Source organism: Terrapene carolina, unplaced genomic scaffold, assembly GCF_002925995.2.
Source record: "Terrapene carolina triunguis isolate 2854851 unplaced genomic scaffold, T_m_triunguis-2.0 Scaffold165, whole genome shotgun sequence".
NCBI lineage: Eukaryota > Metazoa > Chordata > Testudines > Emydidae > Terrapene > Terrapene triunguis.
In genome coordinates, this window is record NW_020664516.1 from 2,070,439 (window position 1) to 2,091,355 (window position 20,917).

At 52.0% G+C, this 20,917-nt stretch overlaps 1 protein-coding gene across 1 annotated transcript in view; it reads right to left on the reverse strand.

The window, feature by feature from the left end:
* The window catches only part of LOC112124992 (protein VAC14 homolog), a 174,183-nt gene that overhangs the window by 134,902 nt on the left and 18,364 nt on the right, over nt 1-20,917 (reverse strand). The window contains exons 10-12 of the mRNA XM_026653821.1: nt 19,547-19,607; nt 7,079-7,223; nt 5,034-5,099 (exon numbers count right to left, since the gene is read on the reverse strand). Of these exons, the coding sequence (XP_026509606.1) occupies nt 5,034-5,099; nt 7,079-7,223; nt 19,547-19,607 (272 nt within the window). The remainder of the gene's footprint in view (nt 1-5,033; nt 5,100-7,078; nt 7,224-19,546; nt 19,608-20,917) is intronic.

Consider the following 20,917-nt stretch of genomic DNA (forward strand, 5'->3'; position numbering starts at 1 on the left):
ACAATCAAAGAGGTCAATAGTATATTTAAACTGAAGCATTATAAAGATCAAACATACATTTTCCTCTGCTTTAAGCCATTTGCTTTTTGTGGTGTTCCTCAGCTTGACAATGAAACTCATCTGTTTCACTACTTACAGCGTTTCACTGTCAGGTTTTCATGCCCTAGCATAATGCTGCAATGTTTGCACTGTAATGCTGCAAGGAAATGGGTATGTTTAAAAATGTATTTCCAGTGGAAGTTAAAGTAGTCTTATGGAAATACACCCATTAGTCTTGAGTTCCATAAAAGCTGGGTTTTACTACACAAGATTTTAGATCATTTAGAGACAACATTGGATCAAATTTGATCCATGTTAAAAAATCCCTCGGCCTGAACAGGAGCAGAAATGCAAGGAAAAACACTGAGTGTTTGTGCTGAACTAGTGACACCTACGACGACAAAACTGTGCAGGGTTTTAGATCAGTGGTTTCCCCAGCTTGCTACTGTATCTGCTGCTCCGGAGTTCCAGAAAGGGAATCACCTGCTCCAAATTCATTCCAAGTTGTTCTTCTGTGTTACAGCGCCACTAACTCGGGGCTGCACCGTCTCTGAATATCACCCGGCTGGCTCTGCTCTACTGACTGTTTTCAGCAGGATTCTGAGAGCTGGGTCAGGGTGGGGAGAGGGAACGAAGAGATGAGAGACGAAGCAAGCTAAGGGGTAACCTCAGGTACTGGGCGCTGTCCTGTGGGGAACACCTGGTCTGGCAAATCCGGTTCGTAAGTCAAACTTGTGGGGGGTGAACAACATATAACATGATCAACTCCTACCTCACTGTCTCATCAAGTGCCTTTCTTCCCTTCCTCTAGGACAGCTCACCTGGGAACACGCAGGGAGTGATTTAGGAGCCGCTCAGGAGGACTGGGCTGCAGCAGCAAGGCATTAAATACTGTATGGACCCCTTGCTATACTATAGGTAGTGTTTCAGGCTGGCATCAAGAGACACTAGCAGGAACGTGCTACTCATCAGAAGCCAGATGTCCCTTCTGCTCCAGCCCAGCGCAGGACGATCACTCCAAACCAGCTGGAGGGTGTGCTAGCAGGACAATTTCTAACCCCCTGGAGGATCAGTGGCTAGCACTGCTGCTTCTTCTTTGAGGGGACAAGTACCCCCGGGGAGGGAACACTGCACTCCAATGTGTCACACCGCAGGCCACCTCCCCCAGGGAAGTGTGGGGCAATAGGAAGAATGCTCAAGCTTCTAGCCAGTACAAGGCTGGACCGTGCATTTGATGTGGCACCACACGGCGTGTGCAGCCTTATAAACAAAAGGTGCCAGATTCCTGCCCCCATGGCCTTAGCACACACTGGCGAGGTGAAAGTGAATGTTGCGATGCGAGCGTACTTAGAAACCCCCACGAATACCCTGGTAAGGCTCTGTGCGTCTGCTCCAGATTCACCCAGACCCTACAGACAAGTCAGAGCTCACAAATGGCTGCTGTGAAATTGTCTAGAGCAGGGTGTAAACCTAAAGCAGCGGTTCTCAAACTGTGGGTCACGACCCCATTTTAATGGGGTCGCCAGGGCTGGCTTAGACTTGCTGGGCCCAGGGCCAAAGCCAAAGCCCAAGGGCTTCAGTCCTGGTGGGGCTAAGGTTACAGGTGCCCTGCCTGGGGCTGAAGCCCTTGGGCTTCGGCTTTGGCCCTGCGGCCTGGGGCAGTGGGGCTTGGGCGGGCTCAGGCTTCGGTCTCCACTCCTGGGGTCGTGCAATAATTTTTGTTGTCAGAAGGGGGTTGCGGTGCAATGAAGTTTGAGAACCCCTGACCTAAAGAAAAAGCTACCCTGAGCCTCTATAGTGCCACCTGTGGCAGTGTCAGAAACGGAATCCTAATCCCTTACCCTCCAGTCCTCACTGCACAGTCACGTTAGCAATCTCCTCCCTCTTCCCACTCCTTCAAAAAAAGCTATTTCGGGCATTCCCGTTTCCACTGCAGCAAGAAGCAAACAAAGCAGGTTAGGAGCCAGCTGAGCAGTGTTATTTAATGGACTGAATCTTCTACGGATTTCCTAAGTAAAAAACTAGTTACATCAATAGGCCGGATTAAATAAATCCTCTTCAAATTACTTTTGAGCCGTTCCCAGTTATGTCACATGGAGGAAATGCATCACCGGGGTCCTTTCTGCATTGCTTATTTTTAAATATTAAAAAGAAACAATTGTAACATGACTCATTGCAATTTCCTGCCAAGCCAGAGTATCTGCAAGATATGGGCTTTCTAGAGCATTGCAAATGCAGATGGGATGCTTTGGAAATGCTTGCCTCATAAGCAGCAGGGTATGAAATGCGGCCATGCAGTCGCTTGGATTTGCAAGTACAAATCATTCCCTTGATATTACTTATTTTCCCCATCCCTCAACAATCCCCTTAACCAAGGATTTATTCCAGGCTGGGCAACTTTGCCTTCCTAGTCATGCAGTCCAAAGCTGGTATTTCATGATTTTTAGTCCTCGGAGAAAGTCTGGCCTATGAGCCTACCAAAGACCACTAGCAGGGCTATGTGCATTAGGCATTTAACACCGGTTGCACTTCTGGCTTCTAACATAGCTAACGTTAGCATCAGAAGTTAGAAACGCTACTGGCCTCTGATGGTAACTGCCAGATCTGCTAATGTCGAATGCAGGAAGTGCTTGATGAAGTAGTGAGGGGGAAGAGGTGAATGTTAGGGGCTGTGAGAATGGACCAGGGAAGGGTGAGGCAGAGAAAAGAAAAGGAAAAGGAAATGGAGACTAGACAAGAAAAAGCCAAGGTGCTCTCAGGAATGGGAGCATCTTGTTAGACAGGAAGCAAAGTGCCTCCAGAATGCCAAGCCAAGCACCAGGAAGTGACCATAGAATCATAGAATATCAGGGTTGGAAGGGACCTCAGGAGGTCATCTAGTCCCACCTCCTGCTCAAAGCAGGACCAATCCCCAACTAAATCAGCCCAGCCAGGGCTTTGTCAAGGTGGGCCTTAAAAACCTTTAAGGATGGAAGGTTTTGATGAGCAGGGCCCAATTGCTGGGCCCAAGGCAGGGAGCAAAGACTGGAGCATGCATGTTCCTTTTAGAATACAGACACCTACTTTGCTCATGGCAGAGACACTCTTGCTGACAGGTGAGAGGTTAACCCTGTCTTTCCCCAGCAATCATCAGAGACACCCAGAAAACGCCAGGCAGAAGAGACCTCACACACTCCCGTTACAAGGTGCAGAGTCATCAACTCTGCAGCAGGAGCAGCTCAAGAAGAATCGCTGGCAGACAAGAACAAAACATTCATCTAAAGATGTCAAAAGTGCATCACTCACCCAGGTTAAAATCCAAGCCCTCCCCTGCCTTGAGGTAAATATTCCAATTTTACAGGGAAGAGGTCAGTGAAGTGAAGCAAAGCAAAGCAAAGCATCGTTCCCAATGTCCCAGGGGGTCAGCTTCAGAGTCAGAAATAGAACTGAGGAGTCCAACACCCAGGCCCCAGTTCTTACCACTGCAGGCAGTACTGCCAGCTGTTGTATTCCCTTGGCAGTAGCAGGTTACCCTGGTATATTGGTTTAGTTGTCTGTGTTGCATGGCTCTAAACCTAGAGCAGGGGTCGGCAACCTTTCAGAAGTGGTGTGCCAAGTCTTCATTTATTCACTCTAATTTAAGGTTTTGTGTGCCAGTAATACGTTAACGTTTTTAGAAGGTCTCTTTCTATAAGTCTATAATATAACACTAAACTATTGTTGTATATAAAGTAAATAAGGTTTCAAAATGTTTAAGAAGCTTCATTTAAAATTAAATTAAAATGCAGAGCCCCCCAGACCAGTGTCCAGGACCCGGGCAGTGTGAGTGCCACTGAAAATCAGCTCGTGTGCCGCCTTTGGCACGCGTGCCATAGGTTGCCTACCCCTGACTTAGAGCCTCATCCATTAAGCAACAACACGGTAAGTTGAGACACCTGCCATTCACACGACAAGGCAGGGCAAGGCCCTCCTTAGCTCTGCTCCTGCCTCGTGTTGCTAGTCAAAGTCTCAGCACACCAGGCCAACGCAACCCCAAGGCTGGCTGCTAAGCCCTTCTCACACTGCCGGCAGCACACCTGCCAGGCCTAATCGCCCCACTCTCATGATCCCCTCAGGCACAAATAACGAGGTAGTGTCTGATTTCTGAGTGAAAGGCCATTGAAAGCAGCTAAATGTAACACGGAGTCTGACTGATGAAATACTGGCTGCACCAGCTGAGCGCCAGGTACTGCACGTAGCCAACACCCGCACTGCCATGAAAGGCGTGTTTAACCACCGCACAACACATCAGCCATCCAGCTACAACCCCCTGGTGGAGAGAAGGGACTGCAAGGCAGCCAGGCCAGGCCAGCCATGGGCAAGCGAGTATAGAGTTGATCTCGCCTAGCTACCTTGTAGTAAAAGCTGCAGGGGCCTGGTCTCCGCTAGGACATTGCAGTGGGCTAGCTCTTGCACATGAGTTATCCTTCTTAACCTTTTACTGGGCAGTGTGGAAACCAAATAGAGTCAAGCAAGTAACCAACTGCAAACCAGGTGGAGGCCCCTTCACCAAGGTTGGCCTTGTGCTGGGTGACTTGGTTCCTCTCCCCCACACACAGGTCAGTGTGGGAGACAGCAGGGGCGCTCAACACCCCTCCCCTCCCGCCCCCTAATGGCCAGTCAGTAACAGATCAAGCTGGCCTTAACATTATCACCAGGCTTAGGGCTGAGCAGCCCACTGAGGGGAGTAGGGAAATTCACACTCTAGAGTCACGGGGTTCGTCCCAGGCTTGACTGTGGGAGTCGCTGAAATTGCAGCTAGAAATGGGTTTGTCGGTAGACTCAGTGAGACACACTGAATTGGGTCACGTGCAGGGAACTCTCTGCAGCCACAAGGGCTAGACAATCCTGCAGAGTCAGAGAAGAGCTGATACAGCGAACTGGTGCACTGGTCCGGGCTAGCTCGAAGCTAAGGTGAGAGCATGACAGCTGGCAAGCACAGCCCAGGGGGTTTGTATACGAGGTGTAACACTCACCTCGTCTGACTCATCCGACAATGTCCGTAGCAAAATGGGAAAGAGGCTGTCTGTATGCCGGAACATCTGAAACCAGAGAAACACGTGGCCTCAGTCACACAGAGTCTGGAATATCCCTCCCACACACCAGGAGCCGTCCTCGTCAGTGCAGGCTAGTGCAGCTTTGCAGGCATTTTTCAGTTTTCCTTGGGAAATTCCCCTCCCAGCTAGCTAGCAAGCTCTTCGAAGTAGGGATCGAAACAGTAGCTCGGGTGAAAGTATCAGTAGCAAACTTATTAGGCCAACAAGTACAATCTCAGAAGGACACGGTTGCTTGTTTGCTGAGCTGATTCCATACCTATGTAATGAGAAGGCAAGTTTCTAGTGTGGGACACTGTCACTTTCCTACCCTTCCCACGAGAGGAAAGGCCAGAAGAGACTTACAAGTGAAGGGTTTCTTATTTAAACCATGGGTAGTTTGGGGGTGAATTTTTGGGCTTCTCTTCATGAGGAGCTGCAGCCACCAGGGCATCGATTCAGATTCCACTTCCTGTCTGATTAGACACATGGTTAACGAGAACTGATGTGCAGCAGGCAGTGTGAATGATGGCAGCTGCTCCCACTAGAGAACTTATGACATGTCCTACCAGGATTGGTCTATGGTAGGCAGCACCCCAGGGGAAGGAAGAGGGGGTGTCTTCCCCTCTACCTTCTCTTGGGAGAGCTCGCAATCTAGAAAGGCCAAGCCCCTTCCCTTCTCCTCCAGAGGATTCTTGAAAACCCTTCCCAAGCACCAATGTGCTCTAATACCCACACCTGGATCATACCCCAGATGTGCTGTAACTGCCAGCCAAGCTGCTCAGGATAGGGACTGCATCTAAATTCATCTATAGCACCACCTCCCAAGCACTCGCTCTCCTTGCAACAAGTCCACTGATAGAACCTCAGCTACAGCAAGTCAGGAGCGACGGATCAAAAAGGGCTTCCCAGGCGCCTCTCCAAACCTGCTGACATTTCGCTCTTCCCCCCACAGCCTGTCTAATGGGAAGAACCCCTGTGCCAAGCACGATGCCTGTTAGGCTGGCCTGCCCGCAGAGTCCTACACAGCGTCCAGTGGGAACCAACGACCTGCAAAGGCAGTCAGAAGTTTCAGCCCTGATGGAAGAGCCCCAGAAGCCACACGTGGCTTTAAGGGAGACGCCAGCCCAGGTCTACCCCAGAGACGCTGGGCAGAGCAGAATTTTCAGAGGCCTCTCGCTAGCAGTGCAATCCCGCCAACGGATCTACAGAAGTACATATGGGAGGTCTGTGGCAGCCTTCTCCTCCCAGGGAAGGTGGTGGCAAGGGACACGAGTCTGAAGAGCTGGGAGGGTGTGACAACTGGTAGCAGAACAGGTAACTTCTGAGTGAACCCAAAGCTCAGTGTTTGGTTCAGAAACAGGGCAGAGGCTCGGCTGGGTTTTTATGCCTCACCCAGGAGCAGCGGTTTGCCTACCCGTGCTACTAAGGTCCCTAATGTCAGAAGGGCTCACTTTGATGAAAGCCGGGGTATTGCTCATGTTTGTACAGACCATTTTCTGCAGCTAGAGCCGCCTTCAACGCATTGCAGCCCCGCTGGGCTAGTGGCACTTTTAGAAAGAGCGCAGGAAGGCCCTCAGCTGATGGTAGGACTCAGGTTAATGGGTGTTGAGAACAAAGATGGTAGCTAGAGCAAGCGTGCAGCACACTGCCGGAGTTACAACTCCGCTAGCTCCAGCCTGCGGCTGGTCCCCCCATCTGCCAATGCACCTCAATGCTAAACTGAAGCACTCCCGTTCTTCTAGCTCGGCAGCCGTTCCTTGCTATTGCAGCCAAGGCTCCACCAGACAACTCTGCCAGTGCACCTCCTCCCTACCTGCAGTGCCCCCTGCTGGTCACAGAACGTGGCTGAGGCACTGAGCCAGGAGACGCACTGGCTTTGCAACAGACAAGTGGTCAGCGATAACTAGGCTGAGACCAAGCAGCTCCAGGCCAGCTCCGCAAAGGGAGCAGGATATTGCACCAATGGTTTCACAAGCCAGACTTACCTTCCGCGGCGTCTTGATGTACAAGTGATACAGCCATTTCAGGACTGCGATTCTGGTCATCATCCCGGTGGCTGAGTCGTGAAGGTGGCAGTCCAACACCTGCACTATCCCATCGAGGTTAAGGGTCACCGGGACCCGGTCAGTGCTGCACAGAAAACCAGGGGCACAAAGACGGTGGTTTGTGTGTGCACGTGTCCCCGCGCTGCGCCAGCCCAGAAGGTTGGCCCCAGCACCCCCTCGTCACACATCAACTGGCAGGTGACCCCGGCTGCCTACGCTTGCTGTCTTTCAGAGCTACACATAAGAGCGAAGGAGCAATTTCACACAGTCCACAACTGACGGGAGCTGCTGAGTTAATGGATTGGCTAATCAGGAACCCACTGCATTGGGGGAGGGGGGGGCGGCGATGGAACAAGTAGAGCCTGTGTAAAACATGGATTGTATCACTCAAATCTGCTGGCCAGAGAACCTTTAGTATTGGGTTTATCATTCTGCTCCTCCCTAGGGCTGGTGTGTCAGGGTTTGCGCCTCCTCTCTCGTGACATGGGCATGAAGTGAAAGACTGAGCAGTGTGATTCCATAGGCCAGAGGAGCACAGACTTGCCCAGCGCCACCGCAACAGGCTACCCCCCACTTGCTGTGATCCCGGGGATCAGGTGTGACTGACAGCCTGGCCCCCAGCTCCTCATGCATCACTAGAATAGCCTGGGTTGGCAGCACTGCAGCCTGATGGGTTAAGCACTGGCTGGGAAGCTAAGAGACGTGGCCTCAAGTCTTAGGTCTGACTTATTGGAAGTAATATAAACACGCAACCTGTATCTCCTGGGGGTTAGGAGGAAGCTTTCCCGGGGGTGGGTTGTCCCGTAACTGCCTCTATTGCAGTTTCTTGAACCTTCCTCTAAAGCATCTGACAGGACACTGCACTTGAGGGATCTGCCACAGCAGTTACTATGTTGAGAAACTAGAATATGCTACAACACAGCCAAAGGCCATCAAATCCGGGCTCCAAATAACAAAGTGTGCGTGCCAGATGCATTGAGAGTCCCAGCAGGAACAGCATGGGCATTCCCACACGCTGACCCTGCCAGGGGACTCAGAGCTGCCTCAAAGGGGCCACGTCAATGAGCCAGGGCACTTGGTCTCCATTAACCTTCCCGCCATGACTCCTAACAAGGGGCCCAGCTGGTATCACGCGTGGCAGTTGTTTCTGCAATGGGGACACCTACCCAACTAGAGCATGGACTGAATGCCAGCTTTTCCCAAAGGCCCCTGGCAATTGGTCAGAGGGGCAATGGCTTTCGGGTACCATCAACCTGGGCTGAATTCACAACAACTCGAGTTTACCAAACTATTTCCACGATCACCATGGACAGACCAGAAAATCCTCAGCTTCCACCCCAGCATGACCATCTCTGCCCCAAAGGGGCTAACTGAACAGCGAGGAGATCACGAGTCCAAAGAACTTGCATTGCAATGTGGGTAGAAGACTCCCAAATAACAGCATTTGCCAGATAAACTTTGCCCTCCTGTGGATGTAATGACTCTCCAGTTTCCAACTAGGATCTGAAAGCCTAACTGGAGCCCTAGGAGTTCCCAGAATCTGTATTCTCCTCCCCCCAGCAGTAAAGCTTTCAAAGCATTCGCGCAAAGAGTTCCACATGAGGAATCTCGCCTCTAGCCATTCCTGTTGGGGCTGGCTGGATCCCAGGGTGGGGCAGAGTTGATGGCTGGGGCCCAATCTTACATTCAAGGCCAGATGGCTGAAACACATGCCCGAAACAGATGCCCAAGAGAAGATGCTCTGAAGATCCAGAAGGGGCGATGCGCTCTTGCCTTCCAGGACATACAGGGGATTTCTAAGAGACTGAATTATTCAAGTGTGTGCTGAACTCATGGTGGCTCTCTCATTTGCTTGGAGTTTCTCTGCAGCTTATTTTATGGGAATTCCTAAAGGGCAAATTTCTCTGCAGAAACTGCTGTTTCATAGGGTTTGATTTCCCCCTGGACAGGCAGTCTAAGGGTGAGACAGGGGGATCCTTGCCCTCTAGGAGGTAGATGAATTGTTTGAGCTACATCATGTCAGATGTTTGTTCAGGTATCTGATCGAGGTTAGTGCGGATGTCAGAGGCAGCTGCCAAGGCCAGCTGGTCTAGCATTTCAAGCCCTCACCGGGGAGAAGTCAGGGGAGCATAAGAGAGGCAGGCCCCAAGAGGCTTCGGATTAGGGTCCGAATGGGGCCGCAGCACTTTTGGATATCAGGCTACTGTATTGAAGCAGGCAAATTAGGTTTGGAATCGAACTTTACAAATCCAAGTTCCAAAACTTTGGCTCCAGCACATGCCAGCACGGAGTTGGGTAATGGATCACGGTGAGGCAAAAGCTCTTCATGTGAAATTTTTAGAAATCTGTCTCCATTACTCGGAGCCTATTCATGAGATCGGCCCCTTTGGCAAGGCCGGTACAAAGCACAGGCCAGTTCTCAGCCCAGGAAAGGCCTGTCATTCCCAAAGGCAAAGCTCTTACGGAGGCCCAAAATCAGGCACCAAATCGCCAGTGAGTGTGGGCAGGAGCCTCCAGGTGCAGCCTAGCAAGACGGAGCTTCTGCCGAGGGTCAGCCAGGCTCACCGGTCGCCATCTACAGCCCACGGTCATTGCTCTCGTCCTGCTGTCGGCATCCCCAGGGCAGAGCAGGGCTGCGCCGGCTTTGGGTGGATTTAGTAACACATTGCTGCACCGTGCTCTGCAGTGTGCTCACGCACTTCTCTGCTCTTCCTTAATCCACAGCCAGCCTGACACAGGCACTTCATCACAGTAGCAATGGCATCGCTTTAATCGGACCCTCCACGGATGGGCCACGGGCTCTCAGCGCTGAGATCTGGGCCAGGGCAGGTGCTTTTGTCTAGCTCATCACCCTCGCTTTAGATCCGCTGCTCTGCAGCCCTGAGAAGGTGCTGGCATGTTCGCTCTGGGGACTGTATTAAGGCAAGTACATTTTCTCTTGTGAATTCAGCGCTGCGAGATGTGCCAGGCCTGAGACTAGAGCGCTCTATTCATCCCCAGGAGTGGTGTGGGCAGCCTCAGGGCAAGCTTGCCCTCGCATGGCCCTGCCAGCATGCCTCTGCCCTGACCTCGCAGGGCATCATGTCGCAGTGGGAAGTTCAGCTTCAAAGCCATTCACTCGTTCGCCTCCCTCCACAGCCAGCGGGGCTGCCTATTCATGCCAGTTGCAGTGCATACTTATCAACTTGTGAAAGGGAAAATGAATGGGTTCTCAAGCTGCCTAATGGCGACTGATGCACACAGCAGCCAGCGCTCCCTCCCTGGGGAAAGCGGGGAGGGGGGTTCCCATTTGTTTTGGCGTGAGAACATCCAAGCCACAATTAAATCAGATTTAAAAACACAAACCACTAAAGTTACTCTCCCTGGTCCCACTTGTACATTAGAGTATCTTCTTCAGCCTGGTTTCTTTGTAACAGTGTTTCCCAACCCTTTGCTTTCTTCAAGGTATTTCTGATTGGGCCCTTCCACTAAACATCTGTTCTTACCTTCAGCTATTGCTTTTCCTCCCCTACCCCATCTCCATTCCCTCCATGCTCGTCTCTCCCTTCTGTTTTCCCCTTTGGAGGAGGGGCTCAGGGCCCAGGCTGGGCCAACCCTTCAAACATAGGCGATCAGTGTGTTTAAGGAGAAGATGGGAGCGAGTCTGCGGTCACCCTGCTCCAGGTGTGGCTGAGCTGAGCGCGCTAGGATTGTAATGATACGGATATTTATTCCCTGGGTGCCTGGCAAGGTGGTAGCAGCTTCCACTCTCTGCTGATCTGGGCTGACTTTGAGCCAGTGACTGGTTCTGTCTCTCTCCATTAGCCCGCCTGTCCCCCGGTGCTTACCTGGCTATTTTAGTTTGTTGCCATTTCTAGCATCCGAGTTGCTGATCACACTCCCTGGTCTAACCAGAAAACCATACTTTAGTATTACAGTCATAACTAACGGCACCAGGATCGGGCTGTGACATTACGCCCCATATTCTTCATAGTAATATTATGATAAGAGTATGGCATGATTCTGCTGTCTTTTGTGCAAGATAAGGCATGTGAGATATTGAGAAGGTTCTGATTTACTGAAGATGATTATCCTACTTGTAGGCATGTATCATTTTGGTATCTGAAGTTAGGAATATGGCCTGTGTATCTATTACAAATGTGTTTACAGCTGGGAACACCCACTAGGCAAAAGAGTCTCAGTCTAGATGGCTGGCTAGGAAGGGCCATTAGGGAGAACAATAGGTCTTAGAAGAAGCTAATCTCCCACCCGGAGGGGGGGGGGCCTTCCTAGGGAGCCTCTTTAAGGACACTACAAACAGCCTCTGAGTCACTGCTGCTATGACCCTACAGGGACATGTGACCAAGTCACCTGGTACTGGACTCCATCTTGGAATACCAGTGTTTTTCCATTGACCGGAGGTGGGAGCCAAGCTTAAAGATAAAGAGTTCCCGCCATATGCAAAAGCTATTTAAGGCAGGGGAGTGACATCATCGTGGTTCTTCACTGACCCCCTACTCACAGAGACTCCTGGAAACACCTGAGGAACAAGGTCTGAACTGGGGGAGAAGGGCTGGACCCAGGCGAGAGGGGTTTCTAGCCTGTGACAGGAATACCTGGGGGTTTTAAACTGCAAGCAAGGGCAGCTTAAGAATCCCTGCAACCAGCTCAAATCACCATTTAGGGTGAGAAGTGGCTACCCCTATCCAAGCTCTTTAGTCTATTAAACTTAGATTGTCTTTGTGTCTATTTGCTATGTAATCCGCTTTGATCTGTTTGCTCTCCCTTATCACTTAAAATCTCTTTTGTAGTTAATAAATTTGTTTTGCTTTATCACAAACCAGTTTGAGGAAGTTATAACTTGGGGTAAAAAGCGGTTGTATATTTCTTCTCCATATTGAGGGAGGGGGAAATTTCATGAGCTTACGCTGTACAGTTCCCTGAGCAGCACAAGTCGGTATAATTTTGGGTTTACCCTCTAGAGGGGGGTGCATGCCTGAGTAGCCGGGAAGTCCCTTAGCTGAAGCCTTCCCATGCAGAACTGATCACAGCGTCTGTATGTTTCTGCAGCTGGGTGTGTCTCTGCCTGTATGTGTGCTGGTGAAGGTACAGACTGGAGCGTGGGAGAGGGCTTGGCAGGCTGGTCACAGCAGTACAGTGTAAAGGGAACACAGGCGGGCTCAGTGGTGCCCCAGTTCCAGGTGGCACCCTGGGGGGAACCCGTCACAGGGGCCTCTCTGTTCTGGGCACCATACCGACACAGTGAGACACCTTGCCCAAAGAGCTGGTAGTCCACCTAGACGAGGCAAAGACGGGGAAGTGCAGAAGCACAGAGGCCAAGGATCACACAGGCAGGTACAGAACCCAGATCTCCAGCCGTTCAGGCCAATCCCTATACCGCGACCATGCTGCAGGAGGTTGTACACATGGACCCCTTGGTGTGGAGTGGGCATGCTCTCCATTCGAAAACCAGAACGCTGCTGTTCTCTGACCAGCCAGTGTGGCCCATTAACCTAGGTACATAAGGCCTCGATGACAGAGGAGAATTTTGGAGGAACACGTCTGCAGAAACCCAAAGCTTTTCCTTCTCCCATTTTTTTTTTTTAAAGCCACAGCACCACAACCCTACTAAAGTCCTACTAATGAGGGATTTCACACTAGGGAGTGGATGTGCTGCGAAGTGCTCTTCACTTCCCTGGCATACTCTAACTGTTCCATCACCATCTGAACAGGGCATGGGAATACTCCTGTTGCCATGACCTAGAGACCCAGCTAGCTAAACACTAGAATGAGAATTCCTAGATATCATGACAGGTGCATTAGGAGAACCTCGTGGGCAGCCTGCAACTGTGTTCCTTCAGCACTCTCCTCTGCTCCATAAAGCCTCCTCCTCTTACCCCCTGGATAACTTCTCCTACAGCTTGTCCCCACCTCACACTCCACCAAAGCCCTTTCAAGGGTTCCTTTGTCTTCTTCACCAGCTTCTACATTCATTCCCCCTGTGGCAACGCTCCTCTCTGCTCTCCTCCAGGCGGAGCAGCAAATAAAACATCTGGCCAGACTGGAGAAGGCGGCATTCCCAATCCCCCAAGACACATACTGCAGATGAGTTGTAAGAGACTGAGCATTTTTGGGGGGGGAGGGTCATTTATAGCCCACGACACCTAGATGATGCTGCCAGTCCAACCTAGTGGCACGTCCGTGCATTGTAGTAATCTGCAGAGCTGGGACTGGGAGCGCTCTCTCCTGCAGGTCCGCAGAGGAAGGGTAAGGAGTTTGTGCTGCAGGGAGGGGTGGGAAGCAGCACCACACCACTGCTCCCAATAGCCCTCACTACTGTCAGATGAGCTGGGGTGTGCAATACACGTCCTCGCCAACAAAGCCACCTGACCCATTATGAAGTCTGGACTAAGCCAATTGGAATGGGCTAAAACCATGACTGAGGGAGGCCAAACGAGCTGGACAGGAGGCCAGGTCTCAAAGAATGGTCAAGTCTTGAATTCTGCTATCCTGTTTTACACTATTTTACCGGTACTGATGTCCAGCCATTTTGGGAGGTGGGATAGACAACCAAGTCTTCTCTTAGCACCTTAGACTGACCGAAGGAATTCACAGAATTATGTTCCAGCAGCCAGATTTCAACCTCCCCTTCATGGTCTGGGCTCAGGTTATGATCTTTGGAATCAATTCTGTTGTTAAGTTATGGCAGATTCCACAGTGTCTCTGAAACGTGACTCTAGTTCTGTTTGATCAAGCCAGATTTCCACCAAGACTGAAGGTAGGGTCCCAGTCTGGTAATGACTCTACGAAATCCCTCCCAAACGTCCTTCGACCTGCCTACAGACGATGTGGCTTAGTAGATTCTAAGGTTGTGGAAGACATGTTCTGTTTCCATTAGAGTACTCCTGGCACTCAGTGCAGTTTTCTATATGCTTATGTAGCTGAACATAGCGATGGTCCTCCTGAGATTCTCCCAAGGCCCATGATCCTTTTTCAGTCAACCGTGAGACTGGTGATTGTTGTGGAAGAGTTTTTGAACGTTCACAGTGTGCTTTAGGGTGGCATCACTTTCTGTTCCAACAAGACAACACACCCGCCCATAGGTCAAACATGCAGACCTCCTTTTCTCTACGTTCTTGGATGGCATCTTCAGCAACTTGGACACAATATTGTGCAGTTTCTCAGACACTGAACTGGCGGTGGGAAGTAGGAACGCCTTCCCCCTGCCTGAATGCTTGTAGCCACTGAGGGCCATTTCTCATGTTCTGCTCATCATCTTCCATTAATGTCAACACTGGTTTTTCAGTTGCTACTTTGGTTTTGCCTCTCCATTTGCAGCCTCTAGTAGGAGACCTGCAAGTTAAGTGTCTAGAGAAGTATAGCCAGAGCAAAGTGCTTAATTGCTCATTCTGTGGTATGCTAAGAGGGATATAAAAAAAAGGCAGCTGAAACTTCCTGAACAAGTTGTTCTAAAGTTCTTCTCTTCAGTTGTTCTAAAGAGCAATTCTCTCTCTCGCTCATGTGGCCCTTCGGTAGATACACCCAATTTGGAGCTCATCAGCTGATTTGCCATCCTGATACCAACACCCACAAAGGGGGAGAAGGAACCTTTCTAACCTGCTCCCCCCAACCCTTGCCCACTTCTAAAAAGTTATGGACTTTCAGCATCTGCAGCTGGGGGGCGCGGTGGAAGCCAAGGTCAGATGGTAAAGTACGGCACTGCCTGCAACACCGGTATTGAGTCAGGAGTCTGTTTTCTTCCTCTCACTTTGTTTTTCGGGAGGGGCGCCTATACCCAGAAGCAGGCAGTAAGAACTGGGCCTCATTACTTTCTGCTGAGCTTCACTTCCCTGTATAAAGCCAAGCGGCTACTGACTTCAGGAGTAGTAAAGCCTGCATAATTCAGCCCCCCCAACACACTCCTCACCAGAGCACAAGTTGAAAGGCCCTTCCACTAAAGCCGAAAAGACGCAAACCGAGTAGGGCTTAAGGAAACAGCTTTCACGGATTCATTCCGTCTCAAGCCATTTTGAAAGCAGCTTTTCTAAGAGCAGCCTCGCCACTATCTGCTCCTCACAGATGGCTTGAAGAGCCTCAGCCGTTGCCGCTCATGGTGCTCCCAATAAGCCCCTGGAAGTGTTCGTGCTCTGGGGGTGCAGGCTGGATTAGCCGGCAGAGGGCAATGCTGACTCTCCCAACGGGTCTCCTCAGCTGGCACTCGGTGACCGACAGGAACACGCACTGTGTATGCAGCTTGCTGGGTTTCCTTTGCTTAGCCTCTTCCCTTCTCTTCTATCACCTTTTCCCCTTCCTTTCTTGCCTTGAGCTGAGACCTTCATGTTTTTCACTCTCCCTTCTCTGTACACGTCACACAACCCCCAGCCCCCCCCCCCCCCCCCCCCCTCCCTTTCTAACCCCCCCCCCATAGGGCTCTAGCAACATTAGACAAGCCCCCCTCCCCCCCTGAAAGGAGTTCACCTCAGTCCCTGTTTAGGGTTTTTTTTTTTTTTTTTTTTTTTTTTTTACACGTCTTCCTTCCACGGAGGCCATGGACAGGGGAAATCTGCCCCAAGAAGTGAGGTGTATTGAGGGCGTCTCTCGCTGGGTTCCTGGATTCCTTCCCCTTCCTATCAGATGGCAAGGATTGGAGGCGGATTTCAGGCCAGCACCAGTTCGAGTGTCACTGAGCCTCTGGCAGAGCGAGCGGGTACATTGCCTCAAACGCGGATAGGTACAACACTGCCTTGCGCTCTGCTGAGCTAACGTCACTGCTCGCAAGCAGGGCTGGCATGAGGAGGGAGCAGAGTCCAGCTCAGTGCTTCCTGGCAGATGGCAGCAGTCCTGTCTCGCAGTCCAAGCCAGGGACCAGGAATTAAGTACCATCAGAAACCTCCCCACCTTGCACTCCAATGCAACCTGCCTTCTCGACAAACAAAGAGCAGCATGGACATCTGAAAACAAACAAAACCCTACCAAAACAAAACACGCCACTGTGCACTCAAATCTCCCTGGGGAGAGGATGACAGCAAGGGCAAGCCCCATGTGACAGTCACGTCACCTAATGCACGACTGGATGGCGCTCTGATACGAGGAGACTGAAGGCCGGATAAGAACCTAGGCAGCATTTTAAAAAGACATCCAGCTACACTATTCTAGAAGTCAGGAATGGGGGAGACCTGTTAGATCACCCCATCCATCTGCCTGAGCTGATCTGCATCCCTTTGCAAGGCACTTCAGAGTAGGGGGCTAAGGCTCCGGATCCATCAGCATCAATGCGTCACTTGACTTGTGTGACTGGATGGGTCACGGTATTGAAGGAGCTTTTCCTCTCTCAACCATCAGCTTGTCTCCAACCCAGACGGAGAGCGACCAACAGCAGTTCACATCCAGCAGCTGACTCAGTCTGTTTCCTAGTTGACAAAGGTCTTTGGTACAAAAATGGACCAATGTGGACTGGGTGCAATGGCAGGGTGTGGGGAAGACTTGCCCTGCGGCCAGAGGGGCTCATTTCCAGTGTCACAACACACCACCCGCACTAGCTATTTCAAAGAAAAGCTCATGAGAAACAGGGCCGTAGCAACAAAGAACGTGGCCCCCTCCGAACGGTGGCCCCCTCTGAACATATGTCCGGGTGGGGCCCCTTACAATGCAGAAACTGGAATGCGGTATTTATTTTGCCACTTTTAGGGGCCCCCTTCCTTGCGGGGCCCCCTCCAGTCGGAGGGTACGGAGGGCGCTCGCTACGCCTCTGCTGAGAAATCAGCTTTGCAGACTGACAGCATCAGCAGTGGCTGCTCTGCTCGAGTGGGCTTTGAAGTGACACGCCATTAAACAAATTCTATTTAACATCTTAAGTGTAAAGTCCAAGGATGAAACTTGCATCAGCAACAGCTCAGGTATAAACAATTCACTGCACTATTAAAGGGACACCGTTTAGTGGTCTAGTGCAGGGGTGGGCAAACTTTTTGGCCCAAGGGCAACATCTGGGTATGGAAATTGTATGGCAGGCCATGAATGCTCACGGAATTGGGGTTGGGTTGCAGGGGGGGTGAGGGCTCTGGTTGGGGGTGCAGACTCAGGGGTGGGGTCAGAAATGAGGAGTTCAGGGTGCAGGGGGGGGGGTCCGGGTTGGGGTGGGGGGGTGGGGGGGGGGGGGGGGTTGTCAGGGCTCCTGCTAGGGGTGCAGGCTGTGAGGTGGAGCTTGGGCTGAGGTATTTGGGGTGTAGGAGAGTGCTCAAGGCTGGGACCAAGGGTGCAGGAGGAGGATCAGGGCTGGGCCAGGATGTTGGGGCATGGGAAGGGGTCAGGGGTTCAGGCGGCGCTTACCTCAAGCAGCTCCCGGAAGCAGTGGCATGTCCCCCCACTGGCTCCTACCTGGAGGCGTGGCCGGGCGGCTCTGCACACTGTCCATCCGCAGGTGCCGCCCCTGCAGCTTCCATTGGCCACAGTTCCTGGCCAATGGGAGCTGCGGGGGCAGCGCTTGGGGCGGGGACAGCCCCAGAGCCCTCTGGCTGCCCCTAACCGTAGGAGCCAGAGGGGGGACATGCCACTGCTTCCGGGAACTATGGCATGCACGCACGGAGCGGTCCCCAACCCCGTTCCCCAGCGGGAGCTCGAGGACCAGATTAAATCGGCTGGCGGGCTGGATGTGGCCTGAGGACTGTAGTTTGCCCACCCCGGACTAGTGGCTCGAGATCATACTGGAAACTCAGCGTATGTCTACACTACCCACCGGATCGGCGGGAGCGATCAATCCAGCGGGGGACAATTTATCGTGTCTAGTCTAGACGCGATAAATTGATCCTCGAGCGCTCTCTCGTCGACTCCTGTACTCCACCGCCGCGAAAGGCAACGGGGAAGCGGCAGCAGTCGACTCACCGCAGTGAAGACATCACGGTAAGTCGATCTAAGTATGTCGATTTCAGCTACATAGGATGACCTTGGAACAAGTCACTTAACCTCGCTATGCTTTTCCCCCTCCTGCCCACCTTCTTTGTCGCCTTTGGTTGTAAACGCTTCAGAGCAGGGACTCGCTTACCACGTTTGTACAGCACCTAGCACAAAAGGGTTCTGATATCGGGCAGGGTCTTTGGGTCCCCCGTCACGCCAGTAATGACGGGGGACCCATTGCAGATCAGCACATGAAATCTGGGATGGTATTCCCTTCTCCAGGAGAGATACCTGCCGCTCCCAAGGAAGGCAGTGGTGCACTGGGGGACGGGACGGGACACTCCAGGACTGGCCCACTGGGGAGTAGTTAACACGCAGCAGTGTAAGGTTATCATCATTAACCTGGTGCATTTGATAGCCCATTGGCTAGTGAGTTTCCAGGCTGTGTTACACACAGGGGAGAAGATATGGCCCAGAGCTGCACGCACTGACACATACTTCACTTAAAGCAGGTGACAAGTCACCAGTGACTTTATGGAGACTGTTGCTGCACTTACGGTCAAGCACAGGTGTAAGTGTCTACTGACTAAGGGCCTAGGACTGTAAAGGCACAAACACTAACAAGGGGACTCCGGCAGGTACAGTAACCCATGAGATGCGACTGCAGTTAGATTGTGTGCCTTTAAACTAGTGCAAGGGCATATTAACACCTGAGTTACAGTGACACTCTGTGGTGGGCTGGTGGTATTGCAGTCTTACCCAAGCGTAGAACGAAGCCTTCCTTTAAGCTGTGCATGCGTAACCAAGGTGGGACAGTATGGAGCTGACCGTTAATACGTCCAAATGGGCACCCCATGGAGAGTTTCTGTAACTTCACCCCAGCTGTGCACAGCACAAACGTACAGCCGCTATTCCCACTCTCTCTCTAGGTTTCTAGAGCACACCCATTGCTGGGGGACCTCCTGGATGGAGCTGGGCTAACTAGACTTGCAATAGGCCAGTGATCTCCTTGGCTTCCCTACTCCCAGCCAAGCAGGCAGGGCTACGGCTGAACTTACTTCGCCCTCTCCCCTCCTCTGGGAGGTCTCCGTGAATGGGGCCTGGAGCCTCCCCTTTTCAGCAGTCGGGTCTCACGCTGGGTGGAGTGAAGGTGCTAGCAGGGAAGGCTGGGACAGGTGGGGTCACGGTTCTGCCCCTGGAGTGTGTGAAGTGCTGATTCCTTCACCCCCTACAGAGAGCTCCTGCCTCACAAACGCCCACCCTTCCCTCGAGCATGCCAGGCTCCCAGAAGGCCAAGTGTCTTGCTATAGTGGCCCCCAAAGGAGAAGTTTGGAGTCTGTCAGAGCAAAGGAACGGGCACTGGCCAGGCCTCCCTCTGACAGCCCACCTCTATTGGTCCTGCAGCCCCGACAATGCCCCTCCATCCTCACCTGCACCCGTGTCCCTGCAAAGCCTCTCCCCGCCTCAACAAAAGGGAGAGGGGGGTCTCACTGACCTGTACCCATGCACGTCATTCTCAAGCAATGACCATTACTTTACCTGCTTACATTGAAGACACTGGCGCTGCTGAGGTTGGAATCGCTGGAGGCCTCCAGGCAACCTAAAGGAAGATCAAAGGGACACTACTTAGACCCTGTGATGGGGCAGATTGAGACAGCGACTCCTACTCATCCCCCTGGCTGGAGAACAGCGCACTATCCTGTAGATCCGTACAATGAGGACAGCCATTCAGGCCTTTGGAAGAGCTCACCTCCAGATCCATCACACACTGCAGCAGGCACGTTACATTGTGTATGGGCCCATGTGAGCCAGGAGCTCTCCCGTGGTCACGGTGCCCTCTACTGAAGGAAGGTGGCCATGAGGATATTTTCACTAGCACAAGCTCGAGCTATAGCTCTCCAAGGCCACCTAGCCTAGATGTTACTCACCCACCTCAGCCCAGCCTTCCTCCCCCTTTAGCCCTCACAGAAACGGAGCCCAACCGGCGCGAGCAAGGCTCGCAAACTGGGTCCTAACTTCAGAGGAAGAAATTCCAACCTTGCCCCAAAATTAAGTTCATGGAACTGAACTAGACGATCTGGTCATTTCCCCAGCCAGTGACTGATACAGCTGAGAACCGACACCTTGGGTCTCAGTCCAACTAGTAATGGGGCAGGGCGTCCCGGCCCAAACTACACCACCCCATCTGCCACTGACCAGTCCCTCCAACTAGTAATGGGGCAGGGCGTCCCGTCCCAAACTACACCACCCCATCTGCCACTGACCAGTCCCTCCATTGACAGGCAAGGAAAGACCTGAATGCCACGCAGGCTGACTTTCTCAGACCGAGAATTGGTCCCATTTGGGTCACGGAACAGGCATGATAGGAAAGTTCATACTGTGTAGCCGGTCTGGGGGTGAACCAGGCCTCTGGCTGCAGGGCTCTTAATACTGCAGATATCACTAGGAATTGCATTGGTGTTTAAGCCATTCAATAATAGGCAGTGAATGGGAAATATTTTCCTCACTACACCCCTTCCGATTTATGTTCCAGCCTGCCCCCACCTCGCTTCCTAAACCTGCCTAGCTGCTGCCTGGACTCTAACCCCGGTAATACAATTCTTTAGGCTGTGCGATTCTGGTTACATCATGAAATCCAGATCCAAGTCAGAGCCTTCCCCACCCTGGGCAGATCTGACTCTGTACAAAGAGCTGGTGATCTGAACGCTGTTCATTCTGCCCCTGATCAGCTCAAAGACCCCAGAGAGCAGATTCTGCAGTGCCCAAACCAGCACCCTGAGGGAGGGAGAGTGCAGCACCCGCTCTCCCATGGTTACAAAAGGCTGGCAGCCTGTCAACCAGCAACTGAAGCAGCAAAGCTGGTTGAAAACCTCAGCTGAGGAAGAGACGTCTGGGGCTGTGCATTTCACA